This window comes from Nyctereutes procyonoides, unplaced genomic scaffold (genome assembly GCF_905146905.1).
Source record: "Nyctereutes procyonoides isolate TBG_1078 unplaced genomic scaffold, NYPRO_anot_genome, whole genome shotgun sequence".
NCBI lineage: Eukaryota > Metazoa > Chordata > Mammalia > Carnivora > Canidae > Nyctereutes > Nyctereutes procyonoides.
This window is the reverse complement of record NW_026575032.1, coordinates 16330111-16349432: the sequence shown is the minus strand read 5'-3', so window position 1 is coordinate 16349432 and position 19322 is coordinate 16330111. Positions and strand designations below refer to the sequence as shown.

At 36.0% G+C, this 19322-nt stretch overlaps 1 protein-coding gene across 2 annotated transcripts in view; it reads right to left on the bottom strand.

The window, feature by feature from the left end:
- Positions 1-19322, bottom strand: part of NAA15 (N-alpha-acetyltransferase 15, NatA auxiliary subunit) — an 82995-nt gene that overhangs the window by 47104 nt on the left and 16569 nt on the right. For both annotated transcript variants that reach the window (XM_055317025.1, XM_055317026.1), the window contains exons 2-3: positions 4780-4864; positions 2145-2249 (exon numbers count right to left, since the gene is read on the bottom strand). In XM_055317025.1, coding sequence (XP_055173000.1) covers positions 2145-2249; positions 4780-4864 — 190 coding nt within the window. The remainder of the gene's footprint in view (positions 1-2144; positions 2250-4779; positions 4865-19322) is intronic.

Sequence of the window (19322 nt, the reverse complement as noted above, 5' to 3'; positions counted from 1 at the left end):
GACTTGATCACCGCTCTTGAGTGCTGCAACAATCTTTTAACTAAACATCTCCTAAAAATCTATACCTATGGAGTTTAACATTGCTGAAATTTAAAAGAAACATATGTCCATCAAGAGGAACATAAATAAATCATAAGTAAGTGCATATAGAACTTTACACAATCATTTAAAATGATGAAAAGATATCTACAATAATCTTAATAATTAGTCCTTTGATTACCCTATGGTTTCTGCTTATTCCCAGTTCACTTCTGCTTTACTGGATTAATGATAATATCTGAACAAGCTGTAAAGCTTTATGTAATACTCAAACATGGTTCTGTATATACTGCTAGTAAGTACACCTTCCTTTCACCAGACTGCAAATTCTTTGATAGCAAAATCCCTAACTTTTCTTCATCTGTAGTATGCCAGAGGCCTGGTAAATGCTTGAAATTTTGCTAGGTGTCTCAGCACTTAAAATTTTTTCAGTTCACAAAATAGGTAAGAAATATTTATCTAAAAATTGTTTAGAGACACCTGGGTGGCTCAGAGGTTGATCCCAGAATCAAGTCCCACACTGGGCTCCCTGCATGGAGCCTGCTTCTCCCTCTGCCTGTGTCTCTGCCTCTCTCTCTCTCTCTGTGTGCGTGTCTCTCATGAATAAATAAATAAAATCTTAAAAAAAAATTTTTTTTGAAAAAAAATTGTTTAAAAAAGAGCAACCCACAATTTTTTCTCTATCTTCCTCAGACATTTGTACTTGCTCCTAACTTCACACTTCTCTTAAAATTTATCTAGTATAGTACTCTTAGCATTATCAGAGACTCTGTTAAGCATTTAATATACCTCATCATTAAATCCTCACACCACCACAATGAGGTGGGTATGGTTCTCTTCATCTTATACATGAGGAAACTAAGTCTTAAGATCAAACAAAGAAGCAGAGACGAAATTCAAGCCTAAAGAAACATACTCCAAAGCCCATGCTCTTCATCAATATACTATTTGCCTATTATTCTTTACAGTGTATTTTTTCTGAATTTTTAACGATGATAAAATCTGCAGGGTACTTCTTTATTTGAAAAAGTGGGAAGAACTTTCATAAATATAGTACACCCCTGCCATGGGGGATAGGTTTCAAGAATCTCAATAACTGGGACACCTGAGTGGTTCAGTGGTTGAGCATCTGACTTCGGTTCAGGGCATGATCCCAGGATTGAGTCCCACATAGGAATTCTTGCAGGGAGCCTACTTCTCCCTCTGCCTATGTCTCTGCCTCTCTCTGTGTGTCTCTCACGAATAAATAAAATCTTAAAAAAAAAAAAAAAAAAGACTCAATAACTGCCTGAAACAGTGGACAGTACTGAAGCCTATATATAACTGTTTTTTCCTATTCACACATACCTACAATAAAGTTTAGTACTTTAATTTACAAATCAGGCATAAAAGAGGGATCCCTGGGTGGCGCAGCGGTTTAGCGCCTGCCTTTGGCCCAGGGTGCAATCCTGGAGACCCCGGATCGAGTCCCACATCGGGCTCCCGGTACATGGAGCCTGCTTCTCCCTCTGCCTGTGTCTCTGCCTCTCTCTCTCTCTCTGTATGTGACTATCATAAATAAATAAATAAAAAATTTAAAAAAAATCAGGCATAAAAGAGACTAAAAACAATAACTAATAACAAAATAGAACTATAATAAACACTATAATAAAAGTTATGTGAACACGGTGTCTTTCTCTTAAATATTTTATTATGCCATACTCACCCCTTTTCTTGTAATGAGAGATGATAAATGCCTACGTGATGAGATGAAGTGAGAAATGACACAGGCATTGTGATATAGTGAAATACCACTACTGATCTGACAATGCATCAGAAGGATCATATGCTTCCAGACCACAGTTGACCTTGGGTAACTGAAAGTGCAGAAAGCAAACTGCAGAGAAGGTAGGACTATGGTGTTTTAAAAGGCAAGTCCAATTTATCTGAATAGAAGTAATGTTAAACAGGGTAGGTACATAAAAAATGTTCCATGAAGAGAGCTGTTAATTAATTTAAAAAAGAAATCATCTCCCGTAGAGTTACACAGTAAGAAGAATCTAACACTTCCAACTCCCAAACTGTTGTCTTAGCTTAAGACATTCCAATCCAATCAAAAAGGATACACACATGACTCTTCAAGTCATTTCTCAAACCTCTACGAACCAATTCATAAGCTTCTTCCTTTTTCCCCAAACAGTTCAATGTTAATCCTTTCATAGCCAGGGTTTCTATTTAGTGACAGACAGAGAGAGAGAGAGAGAGAGAGAGAGAGAGAGAGAGAGAGAGAGAAAGGAAGAAAAAAGAAAGTAATTAAACATTATAAATAATTTAAGTAATCATAATCTCAGAAACAAATGTTGCATTATCCTAAGAATTTAAACCTTCGAGAAGATTATTTGGAAAACTTCCAAATTTCTACAGAATTAGAATATTTTAAAATTTGACAAACCAAGCAAACACACACTTCTATAGTCTAGGCATCCTCAGATTTTTCTTTCTAAATAAAAAGATACAAATGTGCATGAATATCTGGTAATTCATGTGCTAGCAAGATACAATGACTATTACTATTCTTCAAGAGGATTCCATGGGGTCACCTCATATAATCAATCCCTGTTTTAAAGTATAGAAAACTTGACCTTAAAACAGACTTTTTTTTTTTCTGTGAACCCAAGTTACATTAAGATTAAAATCACTGTTCAATGATCGAACCATACACATATAAATTGTCTAACATTTCTGACTTTCATATATGTTTAAATGATTCCTTGGGATTACTACCAAATACACAAGAAAGAAAATGTCAGGTACCTGTTATTCATAATCAAAAGATTAACAGAGTTCAGGAAAATACTAAGTTCTCAGAAAAGGAAAAGAAAAAAATATTTCTAATTTTTATAATCTGTATGTTATAAAGCATATAGCAATAAAAAATATTCATTATAATTCCTTAATTTTAGGACTAAAATTTAAGCTTATAGAAAAATTAATTAGGAATAAAAGGTAAAGATTAAATAAAAGTATTACTCTGAGGAGGAGTCATCATTTGTAAATAAAACAAACAAACAAAAAAAAAAAAACAGGGCAGCCCGGGTGGCTCAGCGGTTTGGCACCGCCTTCGGCCCAAGGATTGAGTCTCTGCATGGGGCCTGCTTCTCCCTCTGCCTGTGTCTCTGCCTCTCTCTCTTTCTCATGAATAAATAAACAAAATCTAAAAAAAAAAAAAAGATTTAAAAAAATAAAAAGAAATAGGAAAGAGAGGGAAAAAAATCATATATAAATCATTATAAATCACATATAACTTTAAAGGAAAAGGAAGCAAACAAAATATATTTGGCAAATAGCCAAATTAGAACGGTACCATATAAAATAGTTCTTTGTTGTTAAATAGGTAAAATCTATTCGTAGAAGTTTTACCAAACATCTTAAAGTGCCTTAATTAATGAAACTCTGGATTGCCAGTGAGTCTAAGACAAACCATCACTTTATCTACTGTTAAAATACTTTCAATTAAATTATGGCTCTTTATACAACATACCATCCACCTAACAAAAAAAATACTTAACAAGAAAAAAAAATAAATTTAGGTAGTTTTATTTCTACTTTCCACCTCCAAATAATTTTATTATAGTGAAAAGTACACAGGAGTAGAGGGCGCCGAAAGAGAACTATTGCTCTCTCCCTCTTCTTCAATACTTAAGAAATTATCAAATTACTGAAGAGCCCTGTTTCCTAATTGTACAAGTCAGACTTGTGAAAGCTTAGTTTTCCTTTGTGTCTTCACAAGTTTAGCTACTCTCCTCTTTTACTACAAATATCTCACTGTCCAATACTCTATCCTCACACAGGCAAAAGCGATGTAAATTTTCAGAATTTTACAATATACGAATAATATCTTAAACATGACCGTCTTGAAAAACTAAGATATATGGGGATCCCTGGGTGGCGCAGCGGTTTAGCGCCTGCGTTTGGCCCAGGGCGCGATCCTGAAGACCCGGGATCGAATCCCACGTCGGGCTCTCGGTGCATGGAGCCTGCTTCTCCCTCTGCCTGTGTCTCTGCCTCTCTCTCTCTCTCACTTTGTGCCTATCATAAATAAATAAAATTTAAAAAAAAAGAAAAGAAAAGAAAAACTAAGATATAATGTTGAATAAAAAGATGCTGGCTCGGGATCCCTGGGTGGTACAGCGGTTTGGCGCCTGCCTCTGGCCCAGGGCGCGATCCTGGGGACCCGGGATCGAGTCCCACGTCGGACTCCCGGTGCATGGAGCCTGCTTCTCCCTCTGCCTATATCTCTGCCTCTCTCTCTCTGTGTGACTATCATAAATAAATAAAAATTAAAAAAAAAAAAAGATGCTGGCTCAAAAACTAAGGACCAAACAGGCACTTTCTGAATAAGCTTACTCTAAGAAATCAAAATTTTTCCAGCTCAACAAACGTTCTAAAACAAATTTTTCTAAATCTTAAATGACTTTACTTATTAAACTTAAGCGTATCTGTCCCTACTAATTTCCTCTGCCTTTCTAATAGCACTAATCTTCAAAACAGGAATAACCCAGAAATCAAGTAAAATATATTGGTTTTCTTGACATTGAATTCAAACTGCACCTTACATATTAAACACCTTCACACAATAGTCAAAGGTCAGTCCATTCTCTCTGAAAAATAGTTAAGGCAGCTGAGAGTTATAGAACTCAAATATGTGAAGCCAGACAAGTTAGCAGAGCCTTATTTACTAACACTACCAAGTATACCTACCTCCATGCTCTGCAAACTTGGGATTGGAGAGGATTTGTTTACAGAATTTCAACCCATTTCGATACTGTTTATGTTCATAACATCTCTGTCAAAACAAAAATGAAAAATCTGTGTTCAGCAAGAAATGCAAAACCATTTTCAATTTAACCCTAAAATTCTGATTGCTAAATACAACAGAATCATCAAATGTTATTTCCATATTCTCCTAAATCCCACTAAAATTCCAGTTAAAAAAAAATAGAGAAGATTCAAATACAAAAAGTAAACACAAGACAAAGAGAATATAAATTAGGAAAAATAAATCATCAGCTCACTCCAAAAATGCCCAACAAGTATTACAGAATATGAAAGCTGAAAGAAAATAAAGGTATGAAAACTGTATTTTAAAATAGTATTTCCTTCTTACTGAAGAAAGGAGGAGAGATGAACCAGTGCATGCAAAACAATGAAGGAAAAAAAGACCTATATCATGGTACATCATAATGAAATTTCAAAACCTTGAAAATAAAGGAAAGGTCCTTAACTTCCAGAGGGGGGAAAAAAAAGTCACATAAAAAGGATCTGTAATTAGAATGGCACTGAACTTTTATTTCAAAGTAATAATAGAATACTGCTGAAAACCAGAAAACATCTATAAAACAGCTTTCAAAATTCAAAGTAAAATCAAGTTTTGACCTAGAATTCTACACCCAGCCAAATTATCAATCAACTGTATGAAAATGACACTTAAAGGCTCCTCAGAAAGCTAAAATTTTATCTCTATACACTCTTCCTTAAGAAGCCATTAAAAAGGAATCAAAATAAACAAAAAAGGACAACATGGCAGTTGGTAAATAAATCTAATGCAGAAAAAAGAACTACAGAACAAACACTCCAAAGTAAAAAAAAGAAGCCAAAGGCCACCATGGAATAGGTTCCCAATAAGGCCAAAAATGGAACCAAAATACTTCATAATACGGAAATTATTATTTGTAAGCACATGACAATTAATTCAGACACATTTGGGGAAAATGAGCAACAGGTCTACAGAAAACCAGGCAACTGAATAAATGAGACAAATTATTATCTCTACGAGAAATAAAGGCTTGTATGAGAGAAAGTATGGTCTTTGCGTAATATTTAGCTTAACAGTGAACAATACATATATAATTATAAAAACATAAATATCCAGTGCTGGTTTATCAAAATATTGTGATACAATATGACAAAATAATAAGGAAAAGGAAAGTGGACAAATCTGTGAATGATGAAGTTCTAAGTCCTTTTATATAACGTCAATACTCAGTGCTGGTTTATCAAAATACTGCGATACAATATGACAAGGAAAAGCAAAGTGGACATATCTGTGAATGATGAAGTTCTAAGTCCTTCTTTTCTAACTCAACGAATTGTCTAAAAGTCACGTACCAAGAAATAGTGGTATATTATTAAGCAACAAGATAAATACCAAAGAAAATGGCTAAGAGGGTGCTTGATTTTGAAGAGGGAAGGTGAGGGGTAAAGGGGTAGGAAAGAGACCTATTTTTCCTTTATAAATATTTCAGTGCTATTTGACTTTCAGGTATCAATATGTGGTTTCACCAATAATAGTAATTAAAAAAAATTTTTTTTAAAGTAGGCTCCTGCCAATGCAGGGCTTGAACTCACCACACTGTGATCAAGAACTGAGCTGAAATCGAATCAGATGCTTACCCCACTGAACCACCCAGGGGCCTCAATAAAAATGATCTTTTAAACCATTCTATTTGTTATAGAAAAAAGCCTATATCTAAGAGATATGATAGTCTATGCCAGCAGATTAATCTATTCACTGTCATAAATTTAAGTAAATTTTATTCACAACTTTTCAAACAGTATCTTCAAAATTTGAGAGACTTAATGCAAATAATGACCAAAAAAATTGTGTAGAAACAATGAAAAAATTGTGTAGAAACAATGTGTAGAAAAAAATTGTGTAGAAAAAATTGTGTAGAAACAATGAAAATGTAAAATTTTACATTTGGCATCAAAGAAATCAACTGCTTAAAAAAAAAAAAAAAAAAAAAGAAATCAACTGCTTAAACTCAATGCTAGAGCCAACTATAGAACTGTTCTATAACAAACTATGTACTCACCATCTCTACTTTACTGTTTCTCATCTCTAACTTAATATATCCAAAACACAACTGAATTTTTCCCGCAGAATCTATTCCACCAATTCATCATCTCAGTAGATGCTTTCCCCTCAACTCACCCAACTAGATGTGAAGCAAACAAACAAAAACCCACCCCCACATACACATACACATAAAACCCTATTTATCATTGGTGCTTTCTTTCACTCATACTTCTATCCTCTAGTATGTACCATTAGTCCCAATTTCTCTGAAATAGCTTCCTAATTCCTTGCTTTCCCCTTCCCCAACACATATAGTCAACTATACACTTAACAGGCAGAGTGATCTGGGGAATAAGGAAGGGAAAACACAAGCAACAACTTAGGGCTATCACTAACCATATGCAGTCAAAGAAACATAACTAAGTAATTAAACTTAGTGTTCCTATTTACTCAGCAAAAATCATTTTTTTCTTATAATAATAATTATGTACAGTTATGATGTAAACACTAGTTAAAAGGGACACTCTTGATGTGTCAATTTTTCCAGGAACTATATACGTACAAAGAATAGTTTAAGGGTGTTGTTCTTAAAATCCTCAATTAGCTTTCTGAAAATTTATTTTTTTAATTTAAAAAAAAAACTTATCTAAGTATGCTTCATGCCCAGAGTGGAACCCAACATGGGGCTTGCGATCAAGACCTGATCAAGAGTCAAATGCTTAACTGACTGAGTCACCCAGGTGCCCCTCTGAAAATTTATTTCTGTAAAAATACAGTAAAGGAAAGTGAGGCTAAACTTGCCCTTCCACTTACTGTAAGCAAAATGACAAAATATATGAAATAACCATTATCAGACATTGGACAATTGGCAGCACCGGATTGTGAACCATGGGAGAGGTAATGACAGGCTTATAGATAAATGCCCCTGCTTATAGATCACAGCACAGGGAGAAGAATCCCAAGCAGAGCATAACAGTCCACAAAGAGTTGAAAAGACAAAAGACTGAACAAAGTTCAATAACGCCAACCAGATGGTAAAGCAAATGCTGATGGAATTATTCAGAGAAATTTAAAAATCTGCAGGGGATGCTGAAAACTGTTGAGTGCTAAGTCTTAAATATGCAGAGGGAAAATTCATAAGGCCAAAGAATGACTAGGGAGCAGTAAGTTCAAGAATTTTCAGGGCTCACATGGTACTGAGAATTCCAAGTAGCCAGAATGGAGTCTTCAATCAACACCTGCAGAATTCAGTAAATACTATAAAAAGATCTACCCAGCAGAAGACAAAAACTAGCCCTAGAGTAAGTATACTCTAGACCCTCCCTAAACAAAGGCCTAGACATGTATACAAGTCACTTCCTATTTCACTCCTATTAATAAAGTCCAACACTTTTTGAAGACAGTTAAGTTCAATACAAAAATGTAAAATTCATAATACCCAATATCTAATAAAATATTTTCAGATAAGCTAAGAAGCAAGAAAACAAGAGCCATAACCAGAAGAATTAAGAGAAATGATGAAACTATGTGGTCAAGATAACAAGACAACTACATGCTCAAGAGTTCAAAGAAAATATAAACATGTGAGAAGAGAACAGAATATACAAAAAAGAACCTGCATTCTTTTTTTTTTGAACAGTGCTTCTGGAGATGAAAAATATAATATATATAATGAAAATATCAGATTAAAACTATTATGACACTGCAGAAGAAAAAAAAAATCAGTGAGATGGAAGACACAGCAATAGAAACTACCCAAGCTGAAATATAGAGAAAAAAGATAGAAAAAATAAATTAGTAGAGTCCCCATGCATCTGTTGCTAAAAATTAAGTACTAAGGTTTAAATATGTAGGGTGTAACTTCATGAGGTCAAACAATGACCCTTCTTTACAAAAGAAAAATAAATTCTAAGAGCATCACAAATCTAAATGAAAAAAGTAAAACCATAAAGATATCCCCCCCCAAAAAAACCATTTTAAAATATCTTCATTATGTGTTGGGTCGACAAGCGCCTTAATCCCTTAAACAGGAAAGTTTAAATCTTTAAGATAGTGTTTAAAAAAGGCAAGCCAGAGAAGACATATATGATACTCAACAAAGATCTTTTATCTAGAATATATAAAGAACTCTTTTGAGTCAGTATCAAAAAGATAGATAGCTCATTAAAAAACTCAGCAAGGGTGGGCAGCCCTGGGGTGTGATCCTGGATACTCGGGATCGAGTCCCATGTCGGGCTCCCTGCATGGAGTCTGCTTCTCCCTCTGCCTGTGTCTCTGCCTCTCTCTATGAATAAATAAATTTTTAAAAATAATAATAAAATTCTTCTTTAAAAAAAAAAAACTCAGCAAGGGTCTTGAAGAAATGCACCCAAAAGAGGTTATCCTAACAGCTAATAAATACATTAAAGGCACTTAATTACATCAAAATAAACAGAAATAAAAACATTTCCCAAAAGACAGGAAAAATATGAACATTTATTAATAGCTGAGATTACAAAAACATACATGAAAGCAACAAAAAAGAATACCTAAATTAATAACCTACCTGACCTAATAGTAGTAAGTCAGCAAAAGCATAATAGTCTCTTTTAATTTACTTCGGATTAAAAAACTGCTTTTATACCTAAGGCTCAAATTTATCAAAGCCAATACAACAAATATGGTACAAGAGGAGTCTACGTCTTCTCTGCTAAAATAAACAAATATATAAAGTGTGACCACGGTGTCATAATCTTAGATATTTGTAGGTAATTTTTATATACTAGTAACATTATGAATGGAAAAAATTACTTCAAGGAATTAGTCAAACAGTGAAGAGCAATGGAACCAAATAGCTGATTTTAAACAATAACTTCAGATAACAAAACTAGTGATGGGGTGCATGGGGGTTCAGTCAGCAGAGCGTCTGCCTTCGGCTCAGGTCATGATCCCTGTGTCCTGGGATCAAGACCCACATCAAGGCTGAGCAGGGAGCCTTCTCCCTTTCCCACTGCCTGCCGATCCTCCTCCTTATGTTCTGTGTCAAATAAATAATAAAATATTAAAAACAAACAGAAACAACCTAGTTATGTAGTCTTAAGTACTTTTTGAGTATCAGAGAGTCTTTAAATCTTAGACATAACTTGTCAGGAAAAGACATGTAAAACAGTACTAACAGCTAATGCTTACTGAGCATTTACTGTATGCCAGGTACAGTGCTAAATGCTCTACAGAGAAAACTCATTTAATCTCACAATGATATGAAGTATGTACTCCTTTTATACTCATTTTATTTATTCATTTATTTATTTATTTATTTATTTTTATTAATCAGCCAAGAAGAATGAAATTTTATACTCATTTTATTTATTTTTTTTTATTTCCCAACTAATTTTTTTTAATATTTTAGTTATTTATTCATGAGAGACACACAGAGGGGCAGAGACACAGGCAGAGGGAGAAGAAGCAGGCTCCATGCAGGGAGCCCGATGTGGGACCTGATCCCTGGACCCCAGGATCACGCCCTGGGCCAGAGGCAGGCTCCAAACCGCTGAGCCACTCAGGGATCCCCTTTATACTCATTTTAGATGAGATATCTGAGGTCCAGGGACATTATATTATTTGGCTAAAGTCACACAGCTAAGTGATGGGAAAAAAAGATTTAAGCCCAGACTATCCGGATTCAGAGCCATTACACCTAGTCATTTTAACTATCTTTCTACTACAGTTCAGTAGTGTACAATAGAAAAAAAAAATTACGATAAAAGAGAAAAGGATTTTTTAAAAAGAAAACTTCTTAAAAAAGACAAAGAAAGAAAACTTCTAACACAAGTAATATAAAGCCACTGTAGAAAGCAGACAGGCAGCAGAGAGAAAGAGAAAAAATTAAGCTAGATCTCATTACAGAGGCAATTGTTATTAACATTCTGATTTTTTTTTAACATTCTGATTTTTAAACAAGGTTTTAATCCAAAAACTACAGAATAGTCTATTGTCTTATAGTATAAATGTGAACCTGTATAAATAATTCATAACAAGCATATAAAAATAATATTTATATTCTTACTTGACATGCACAATGTGACTTTATTTTGTACAGTTGAACTTAATATACTCAGGATTCCAGTTGTTTTTTCTCTTGGTCTTATTGGAAATACCTTACATTGTTTACAGCACCACATTTTTCAAAGGGATTTCACACTAACATCTCATTTAATCTTCATGATACTCCTGTAAACAGCATAAAAGGTTCAATCCTTATTGTACAAGATTAAGAAAACAAGCAATTTACCTAGTTAGTAGCAAAATTGAGACTACATTCGCAGCCCTCCAAGGCCCAGATGAGAGCTCCTTCCATCATATACAGAAATTTTATTAACAGAAATGTTATTAGAGGGTTTAGTTTGTGGGAGGGCGCCTAGGTAGTTCAGTCAATTAAGTGTTTGACTCTTGATTTCAGCTCAGGTCATGATTTTAGGGTCCTGAGATGGAGACCCACATCTGTGCTAGGTGTGGAGTCTACTTAAGATTCCCTCTCTTTCTCCATCCCCACACACCAGTGTCATGCTCTCTTTAAGAAGAAAAAAAAGGCCTACAGTTTTGGGGTGCCTGGCTGGCTCCATTAATAGAGCATGCAACTCTCTCAATCTCAGGTTTTTGAGTTTAAGTGCCATATGTTGGGCATGGAGCCTACAGAAAAATTAATAAAAACGTAAAAGCCTATAGTATTTTAACAGATCTTCTAATCAAATTTAAACATTTATCTTGTTTCTACTTTATTTTTTTAAAGATTTATTTAGACAGAGAGAGTTGTATGATGGGAAGCAGAGGCAGACAAAGAAAGAAACTCAAGCTGACTCCCCTCTGAGTGCAGGACCCAACCTGGGACTTGATCTTAGGACCCTAAAATCATGACATAGCTAAAAGCAACAGACTGTGCTACCCTAAATGGGCAATAAAAATGATAAAAGCAAAGTGAGAAAAATGAATACACACAGAATAATTAACTAACTGGATAATTTCCCCAAATAACAGAGTTTACCAAATAAAAATTAAAAACCAAACTCCACTTTCTTTAAATGTGTAATACTATATACTACCCTAGCTTTTCATTTTATCACATTTCAGACCAGCAACTAATTAAGTTTCAATTCCTAATGATTGTGTTCTCAATTAATGAAATCTGGCAGTCTTCCATATTAAAATGATATTCAATGTTATTAAATTATCTGTTAATGTGACCTGCAGAAATAACTCAGAATGGCATACTCCTCCAAAAAACTGCTAAGAATTCATTTCTTCATACTCAAGAATCAGTGTGTACTTAAGGAAATGATCCCATAAGAGAAGGATCTCTTTTCTCCTAAAAGCACTACTTCTACAACAGGTCACTCATTACAAATGAGTGAGTAGTATTCTAATTTAATAGAAAAAAGTAACAAGAAATATCCAACTTAGTTTGTACCAAAGAATTTCCTTAAAATTTCTGCTCTTGCCCCAAGAGAAACTCTAGTGGCAAACTGTTTTAACAAGAAAAATAGGGGGATGCCTGAGTGGCTCAGCAGTTAAAGCATCTGCCTTTGGCTCAAGGCAGGATCCTAGAGTCCCAGGATCAAGTCCCACATCGGGCTCCCTGCATGGAGACTGCTTCTCTCTTCTCTGCCTCTCTGTGTGTCTCTCATGAATAAATAAATAAAACCTTAAAAAAAAAAAAGAAAAGAAAAGAAAAATAGGAAATAGTAGTATATCATATTTCATTCAACAATTTTCCCCCAAATATAAGACCAGCTCTATGTATAATTCAGCTTGAACACACAATTTTTAAAATGGTATCTTACAAAGCAGCCTTAAAATATAAGTGAATATGAGGTCCTTTCTTGAACCACTCAAAAAAGAATAGATGTGCAAAGTGAAAAAAAAAAAAAGATTTGCTTATTTTTCAAAATCCCACATAACACTATCACTAAAGTTAATTCTTTTTTTTTTATTTTTTTTATTTATTTATGATAGTCACAGAGAGAGAGAGAGAGAGAGAGGCAGAGAGACACAGGCAGAGGGAGAAGCAGGCTCCATGCACCGGGAGCCCGATGTGGGATTCGATCCCGGATCTCCAGGATCGCGCCCTGGGCCAAAGGCAGGCGCCAAACCGCTGCGCCACCCAGGGATCCCTCACTAAAGTTAATTCTATAGAACTATAAAGAAGGAAGGTATCATGATAAGATTTTTATTTTTTTTTATGATAAGATTTTTAATGCCTTAACCAACTCCTGAAAGTAAGTTTTTAGGGAACTGACTTTTACTTAGGAAAAGAAAAATACAAAACACTATATAGTATACTTTGAGGAAAAAGTTTCACATTCAATTCATTTAAAATAGGTTTTATAAAACAACATGGTAGGCAGAGATAGTAAGTTCGGTACAGTGGAACCATCCAACTAAATAAAAATTCAAGTCTACAGGGGCACCTGGGTGGCTCAGTCAGTTGAGTATCCAACTCTTGATCTCAGCTCAGGTCTTGATCTCAGGGTCATGAGTTCAAGCCCAGCATGAGTTCAAGCCCAGCCCAGCATCCTACTTAATTCTACAATCTTATCTCTAAAACTCCTATATTTGGTAGTTCTTGAAATTTCAGAACTAGAGGGGTTTCCGGTTTCCCTTGGTATGGAATGAATGCCACAGTGCTCTATTCTCTTGCCTATAAAATGGATATATGTTAAATCAAAATTAGACATAATATTTCCAAAAATACTAGAACATTGTAGACCATTACCTTCTATTAGGAGTTAAATTTTATAATATTAACACTACGCTCTAGAAAAAGTAAAGCATGGGGTGCCTGGGTGGCACAGTTGATTAATCCTCTGACTCTTGGTTTTGGCTCAGCTGGTGGTCTCAGGGTTGTGGGATAGAGCCCCACATTGGGCTCCATGCTGAGCATGGAGTCAGCTTGAGATTCTCTCTCTTTCTCCCTCTGTCTCTCCCAATTGTGCTTGTTCTCTCTCTAAAAATAAATAAATAAATCTTTAAAAACAAAAAAGGAAATAGTAGAGCAAAATAGGATATAATTAGAATAAATTGTTCTAATAGATAAAAAACCCCATGTGCTAACTGATGGTACCATACACTGATATTCCTGCTTCCAAATGTATAAGAGTAAGTAACATAAATAATACTCCTGGGGAAAAAAAAAGAAAAATATGAAACTTCTGCCAAGCATAAAACTAGTAAGTAAATATGAAATAATTATTTCCAGATGTTGGATGAGAGCCAATACAAGACTGTGATCTCAGAAGGGAATCAAGGTAAATCCCAAGAAAATCCTTTTCTCTGCCTAAGGGCATTTTCCAGACTGTAGAATGGGGGGGGGGGGGCGCAGCGCAAACAGAACATGGCAGTCTCAGCAATCTAAACAAATAATCTGAATTAGAAAGTGCTACAGTAACTAGAATTTATGGGGCAGAGTACCAGAAAGTCTACGCAGGGTATGGGGCAGAGTACCAGAAAGTCTACGCAGGGTCTACACAGGGCTAGATCTCCCAACCCTGAGATCATGACTTGGGCCAAAATTAAGAGCTGGATGCTTAATTGACTGAGCCACTCAGGCACCCCTGAATCTTTTGTCAAATATTAAACTGAGTGGGTTCATTGAAAGATTCTACTAAAGGTAGGCAAAGACAACTACCAACCACATGAGTGGAACAACTATTACTGCTCATACAAAGATGGGAGGAGACATCTTAGTTCCTAATATCCAGCTAGAAACTTCATTAAATACTCCAAGATTTAGTAGAGACTTAAAAAGTCTGCATTTTAGGAATAAGGCTAAGCTAGATCCACTTTTATTAAAGCCTTAAAACAAGCCCCGGAGAGTAGCTGATGCAGAAGCAAATTAATGGTCTATCAAAACAAAACTCTACTAAGAAAGACAATAGGACCCAGACATTCAATATCCTAGTGTCTGCAATATTCAATACTATGAAAAAACAAAAATTATTAGAAAGGTGAAAAAGCAGAAACTGCGACCCATGACCTATAGGGAAAACAAAATCAACAGAAATGCAAAAATAATGATGATGGAAGAGGCAAAGATTTTAAAAGTTAACTAGTAGGTAATATAAAAGGACTGAAAGGAAAACATGGGCCCAATCAGAAAAACAGAAAAATCTCAATAGAAAAATGGAAACTTGTTGGCAAGCGCTAGGGGAGGCACCAAGCTGGCCTCAGTTGTTAGAGCATTAAGACTCAATCTTAGGGGGGGGGGGGGGAAGACTCAATCTTAAGGTTGTGAGTTCAAGCTCCATTCTGGGGAGAGAGTTCACTTAAAAAAAGGAAAAAAAAAATTAAAGAAAAGAGGGGTACCTGGCTGGCTCCGTCTGTGAAACCTGAGACTTTTGATCTTGCAGTTGTGGGTTCAAGCCCACGTTGGGTATAGATATTACTTAAAAATAAAATCTTTATAAAAGCATACATACATACTTAAAAAAAAAAGTAAAAACTTTAAAAAGGGGGGGGGCACTATAGGGCACCTGAGTGGCTCAGTCGGTTCAGCGTCTGCCTTCAGTTCAGGTCACAATCCCAGGGGCCTGGGTCCTGAGTGGGGCTGCCTACTCAGCAGGGAGTCTGCTTCTCTGACTCCCTCTGCCCCTCCCCTTGCTCACACTCTCTTTCTCTCTCAAATAAATAAAACCTTGGGATGTCTGGGTGGCTTAGGGGTTAAGCATCTGCTTTCAGCTCAGGATGTGATCCTGGATTCCCAGAATCAAGTCCCATACCGGGCTCCCGGCATGCAGCCTGCGTCTCCCTCTGCCTGTGTCTCTGCCTCTCTCTCTCTCTGTCTCTCATGAATAAATAAAATCTTTTAAAAATGGACCCTGTAGAATAAAAAAATACCAAAAAATGAAAAGGTAATATAGCCTTAAAATATTAGACACTGCAGTGAATTTGAAGCCAATATAGTGAATGTAAAACCACTGAGAGAACTTAAAGTGACTTCAGTGAAAGTGAAAACATGTAACTAAAATTATCCAAAATGGAAGCTCAAAGGGGAAAACGAAGGGGGAAGGAAGGAGAGAAAAGAGAGAAACTCAATGACCTGTGGGACAATATCAAGTAGTCTAACCGTATAACATATACTGTAACAGGACTATTAAAAGATAAAAAGATTAAAATGGGATAAATATAAAAAACTGCAAAATTGATGAAAACTCTAAATCCACAGATCAAAGAATCTCAACAAACCACAAGCAGGAGAAATTGAAAAAAGATGGGAGGGGAACAGGTACACATCACAATCCAATGCTGAAAAGTAACAAAAGAGAAAATTATAAAACTAGTTAGAAAAAAGCCTATTATTATAAAAGATCTCCAATTATCTCAGCTTCTACCTTAAAAAAATTAGAAAAACAAGAGCAAATTAAACTCCAAGTAAGCAGAAAGGAAACAAAAAAGGTTAAGAGCATAATCAATGAAAGAGAAAAAAGAAAAACTGAGGAAATCACTGAAACTAAAAGCTAGTTCTTGGAGATCAATGAATTTGAAAAGCTCTAGCCAGACAAAGGCATAATCACAAAAGTGCATAGTATAGTGAAGGAAACTAGAACCCCAGCTTTCTAGCCAGAGGATGAAAAAAGACAACTCAGGGAAACAAAGTATCAAGAATATCACAGAGAAAGAGAAACTGGAGAAGGCAACCCCATAAAGTTATTTATGAACTCCATGTTTCACCTCTAAAATGTGCATGCATAGATCTGATCCTATTGATGACACCAAAGACTGAGAACTGAACTAACAGATACACTGTCCAGGACTCAGACTAGGTACTATGTGACACACCAGCACGATTTTAAAACTGACTACAAAGATTTTAAAAACTGTACTGCCATTAGAACCACAGCCCAAAGAGTTGAGATTTGCAGTTTGAATCTAACCAGATTTGCTAAAACAAAACTAACATTCTCCACAGGCTCTCAACAAGACCCAGAGTCTGGTAAGCTGATATTCAAATTGTCCAAGATAAAATCCAAAATTATATGGCATGTGAAGAGACAGGAAAAATCTCAACTTGCAAGAAAAAGACAATTTACAGATACCAATGTGGAGATAAGAGAGATTTATTTAAAAATAACAGAGGAAGCAATTACTGAACACTTTGCAACACTTTTTTTTTTAGGAGGATAAAAAAACTCATCATATGAGCTTAATACCAGAATGAAGACAACAGGAAAGAATCAATGTACTGGTAGATCTATAAATAAAATTTATCCAATATGAAGAACAGAGAGAGAAGAGATTTTTTTAAAAACGAACACAGCCTTGGGCACCTGTGGCAGAGAAATCCCAGAAGGGGATCCTTTTGATGGCCCAGCATAGGTCATCAGCACCATGCTGAGGCACCATGGTACTATGAGATCACAGCAGATTAAACTGATATTAAGAAACAGAACTTTTGTCATAATACTGAAAATTGTTCCACTGTTCTTCCTAGAAAAATGATCTCTAATTTGACTAATAAGATTACGAAGGAGGTTGGGGCGCCTGGGTAACTCAGTTGGTTAAGTGTCTGACTCTATTTCCGCTGGGTTATGATCGCAGGGCCGTGGGATCCGAACCCTCCAGTGGGCTCCGCGCTGGGGTAGAGCCTGCCTGGGACTCTGTCTTTCCCTCTGCATCCTCCCACTTTCATGCTCTCTCTCATGCACACACAGATAAATAAACACATGCACACAAATATATACACAAAATAAAATGAATGCGAAAACAGTTAAGAAATCTCCAAAATAGGTGGCTGTTTGTATAAATAGAATAGCTGGGGGCACCTGGGCAGCCCAGGCAGTTGAGCAACTGACTCTTGGTTTTGGATTGGGTCATGGTCTTACGGAGCATGGTATCGAGCCCCCACATGGGGCTCCGTGCTCAGTGAGGAGCTGGCTTGAAGACTCTCCCTCTGTCCCTCCCTCCATTTGTCCACTCGCATAAGCGCTCTCTGAAATAAATAAATCTTTAAAAGGTAAACAAAAATAAATACACAGAATAGAATAGCTGGACAAGCTGTGAAAAGCCCAGAAAAACTACACAAGTTTATCTACTGCAGAAAGAAACTTCATCATCCTTTTCCAAATCCTTGTTACAGGGAAAAAAGTTCCCCAGAAGTGGGAACTATCACAGGACATATACAGAAACTAGGCAAAAACTGTACATAAAATTTAGATTTGGCATTAAGATTGTTTGATTTTCTGTAGTATTATATCTTTCCATTGCTTTCCTTCAACTAATGCAAAAACATTTCATTCTTTGAAACTGATTAAAAGGAACACAGCTTCAAACCAACCTAAATGATAAAAGCCAAACTAGGCTTTAAAAGTCAATCATGTTGAAATGATGCTTGGGATTTCTTCAAAATAATCCAGGCGGGAGAGGTCACAGATGAAAAAGAATGAACCAGGGACCTCTGAGTGGCTCAGTGGTTGAGCGCCTGCCTTCAGCCCAGGTGGTGATCCTGAAGTCCAGGGATGGAGTCCCACATTGGGCTCCCTGCATGGAGCCTGCTTCTCTCTCTGCCTGTCTCTGCCTCTCCCTCTCCCTCTCTGTGTCTCTCATGAATAAATAAAATCTTTAAAAAAAGAAAAAGAATGAACCAAAAGTTGGTAGCTGTCGAAATTAGGAGGTAGGTTCATTATTTTATTTCCATTTGTTTGAAATTTTTCACAATTAAAAAGTTAAAAAGAAAACGAGTCTTGGGTATGCCAAAAGCAAAACAAGGAGCATTTCATTTCTTCACTCTCCAGGAGCCTGACTAGCACTTAGTGCCAGTGTACTGGAGCTACTTTAGTGGTTCTACTGCTGTAGAGCAGAAAGGTATGGAGAGGGCACAAAAAGCCTTAGGAGTCAGAGGTTAGAGCTGTAGCCATTTAACATTTCAGTTCATCAATATTAAATAAAAGTTAAAACTCTTCAGGAGCACCTGGATGGCTCAGTCAGTTAAGCATCTGACTCTTGATTTCAGCTCAGGTCACGATATCAGGGTTGTAAGATCGAGCCCCAAGTTGGGCTCACGCTGAACGTACAGCCTGCTTAAAATTCCCTCTCTCCTCCTCTCCCTTTGCCTCTCCCCACTCTCTCTTCTAGAAAAAAAAAAAAAATTAAAATTCATAAAAGTTCCTCAGTCACACTACCCATTACCTCAGGTGTTGAACAGCCACATGTGAACAGTGGCTAATGTCCTAGAAACTCAGATATAGAATGCTTCCATCATTACAAAAAATTCTATTGGACAACAATGGTCTGGAGTTCAAATCTTAGCAACCACTTAATAAACAGCTTTGTATCAATGGCCTAACAGCAGCCTCAACTGTGCAGGGTTGTGAGAAGTGAATGCAAACATATATAAAGAACATGAATAAGCACTCAATAAAAATGTTTAAATAGGGGCACCTAGGTGGCTCAATCAGTGGAGCACGTGACTCTTGAG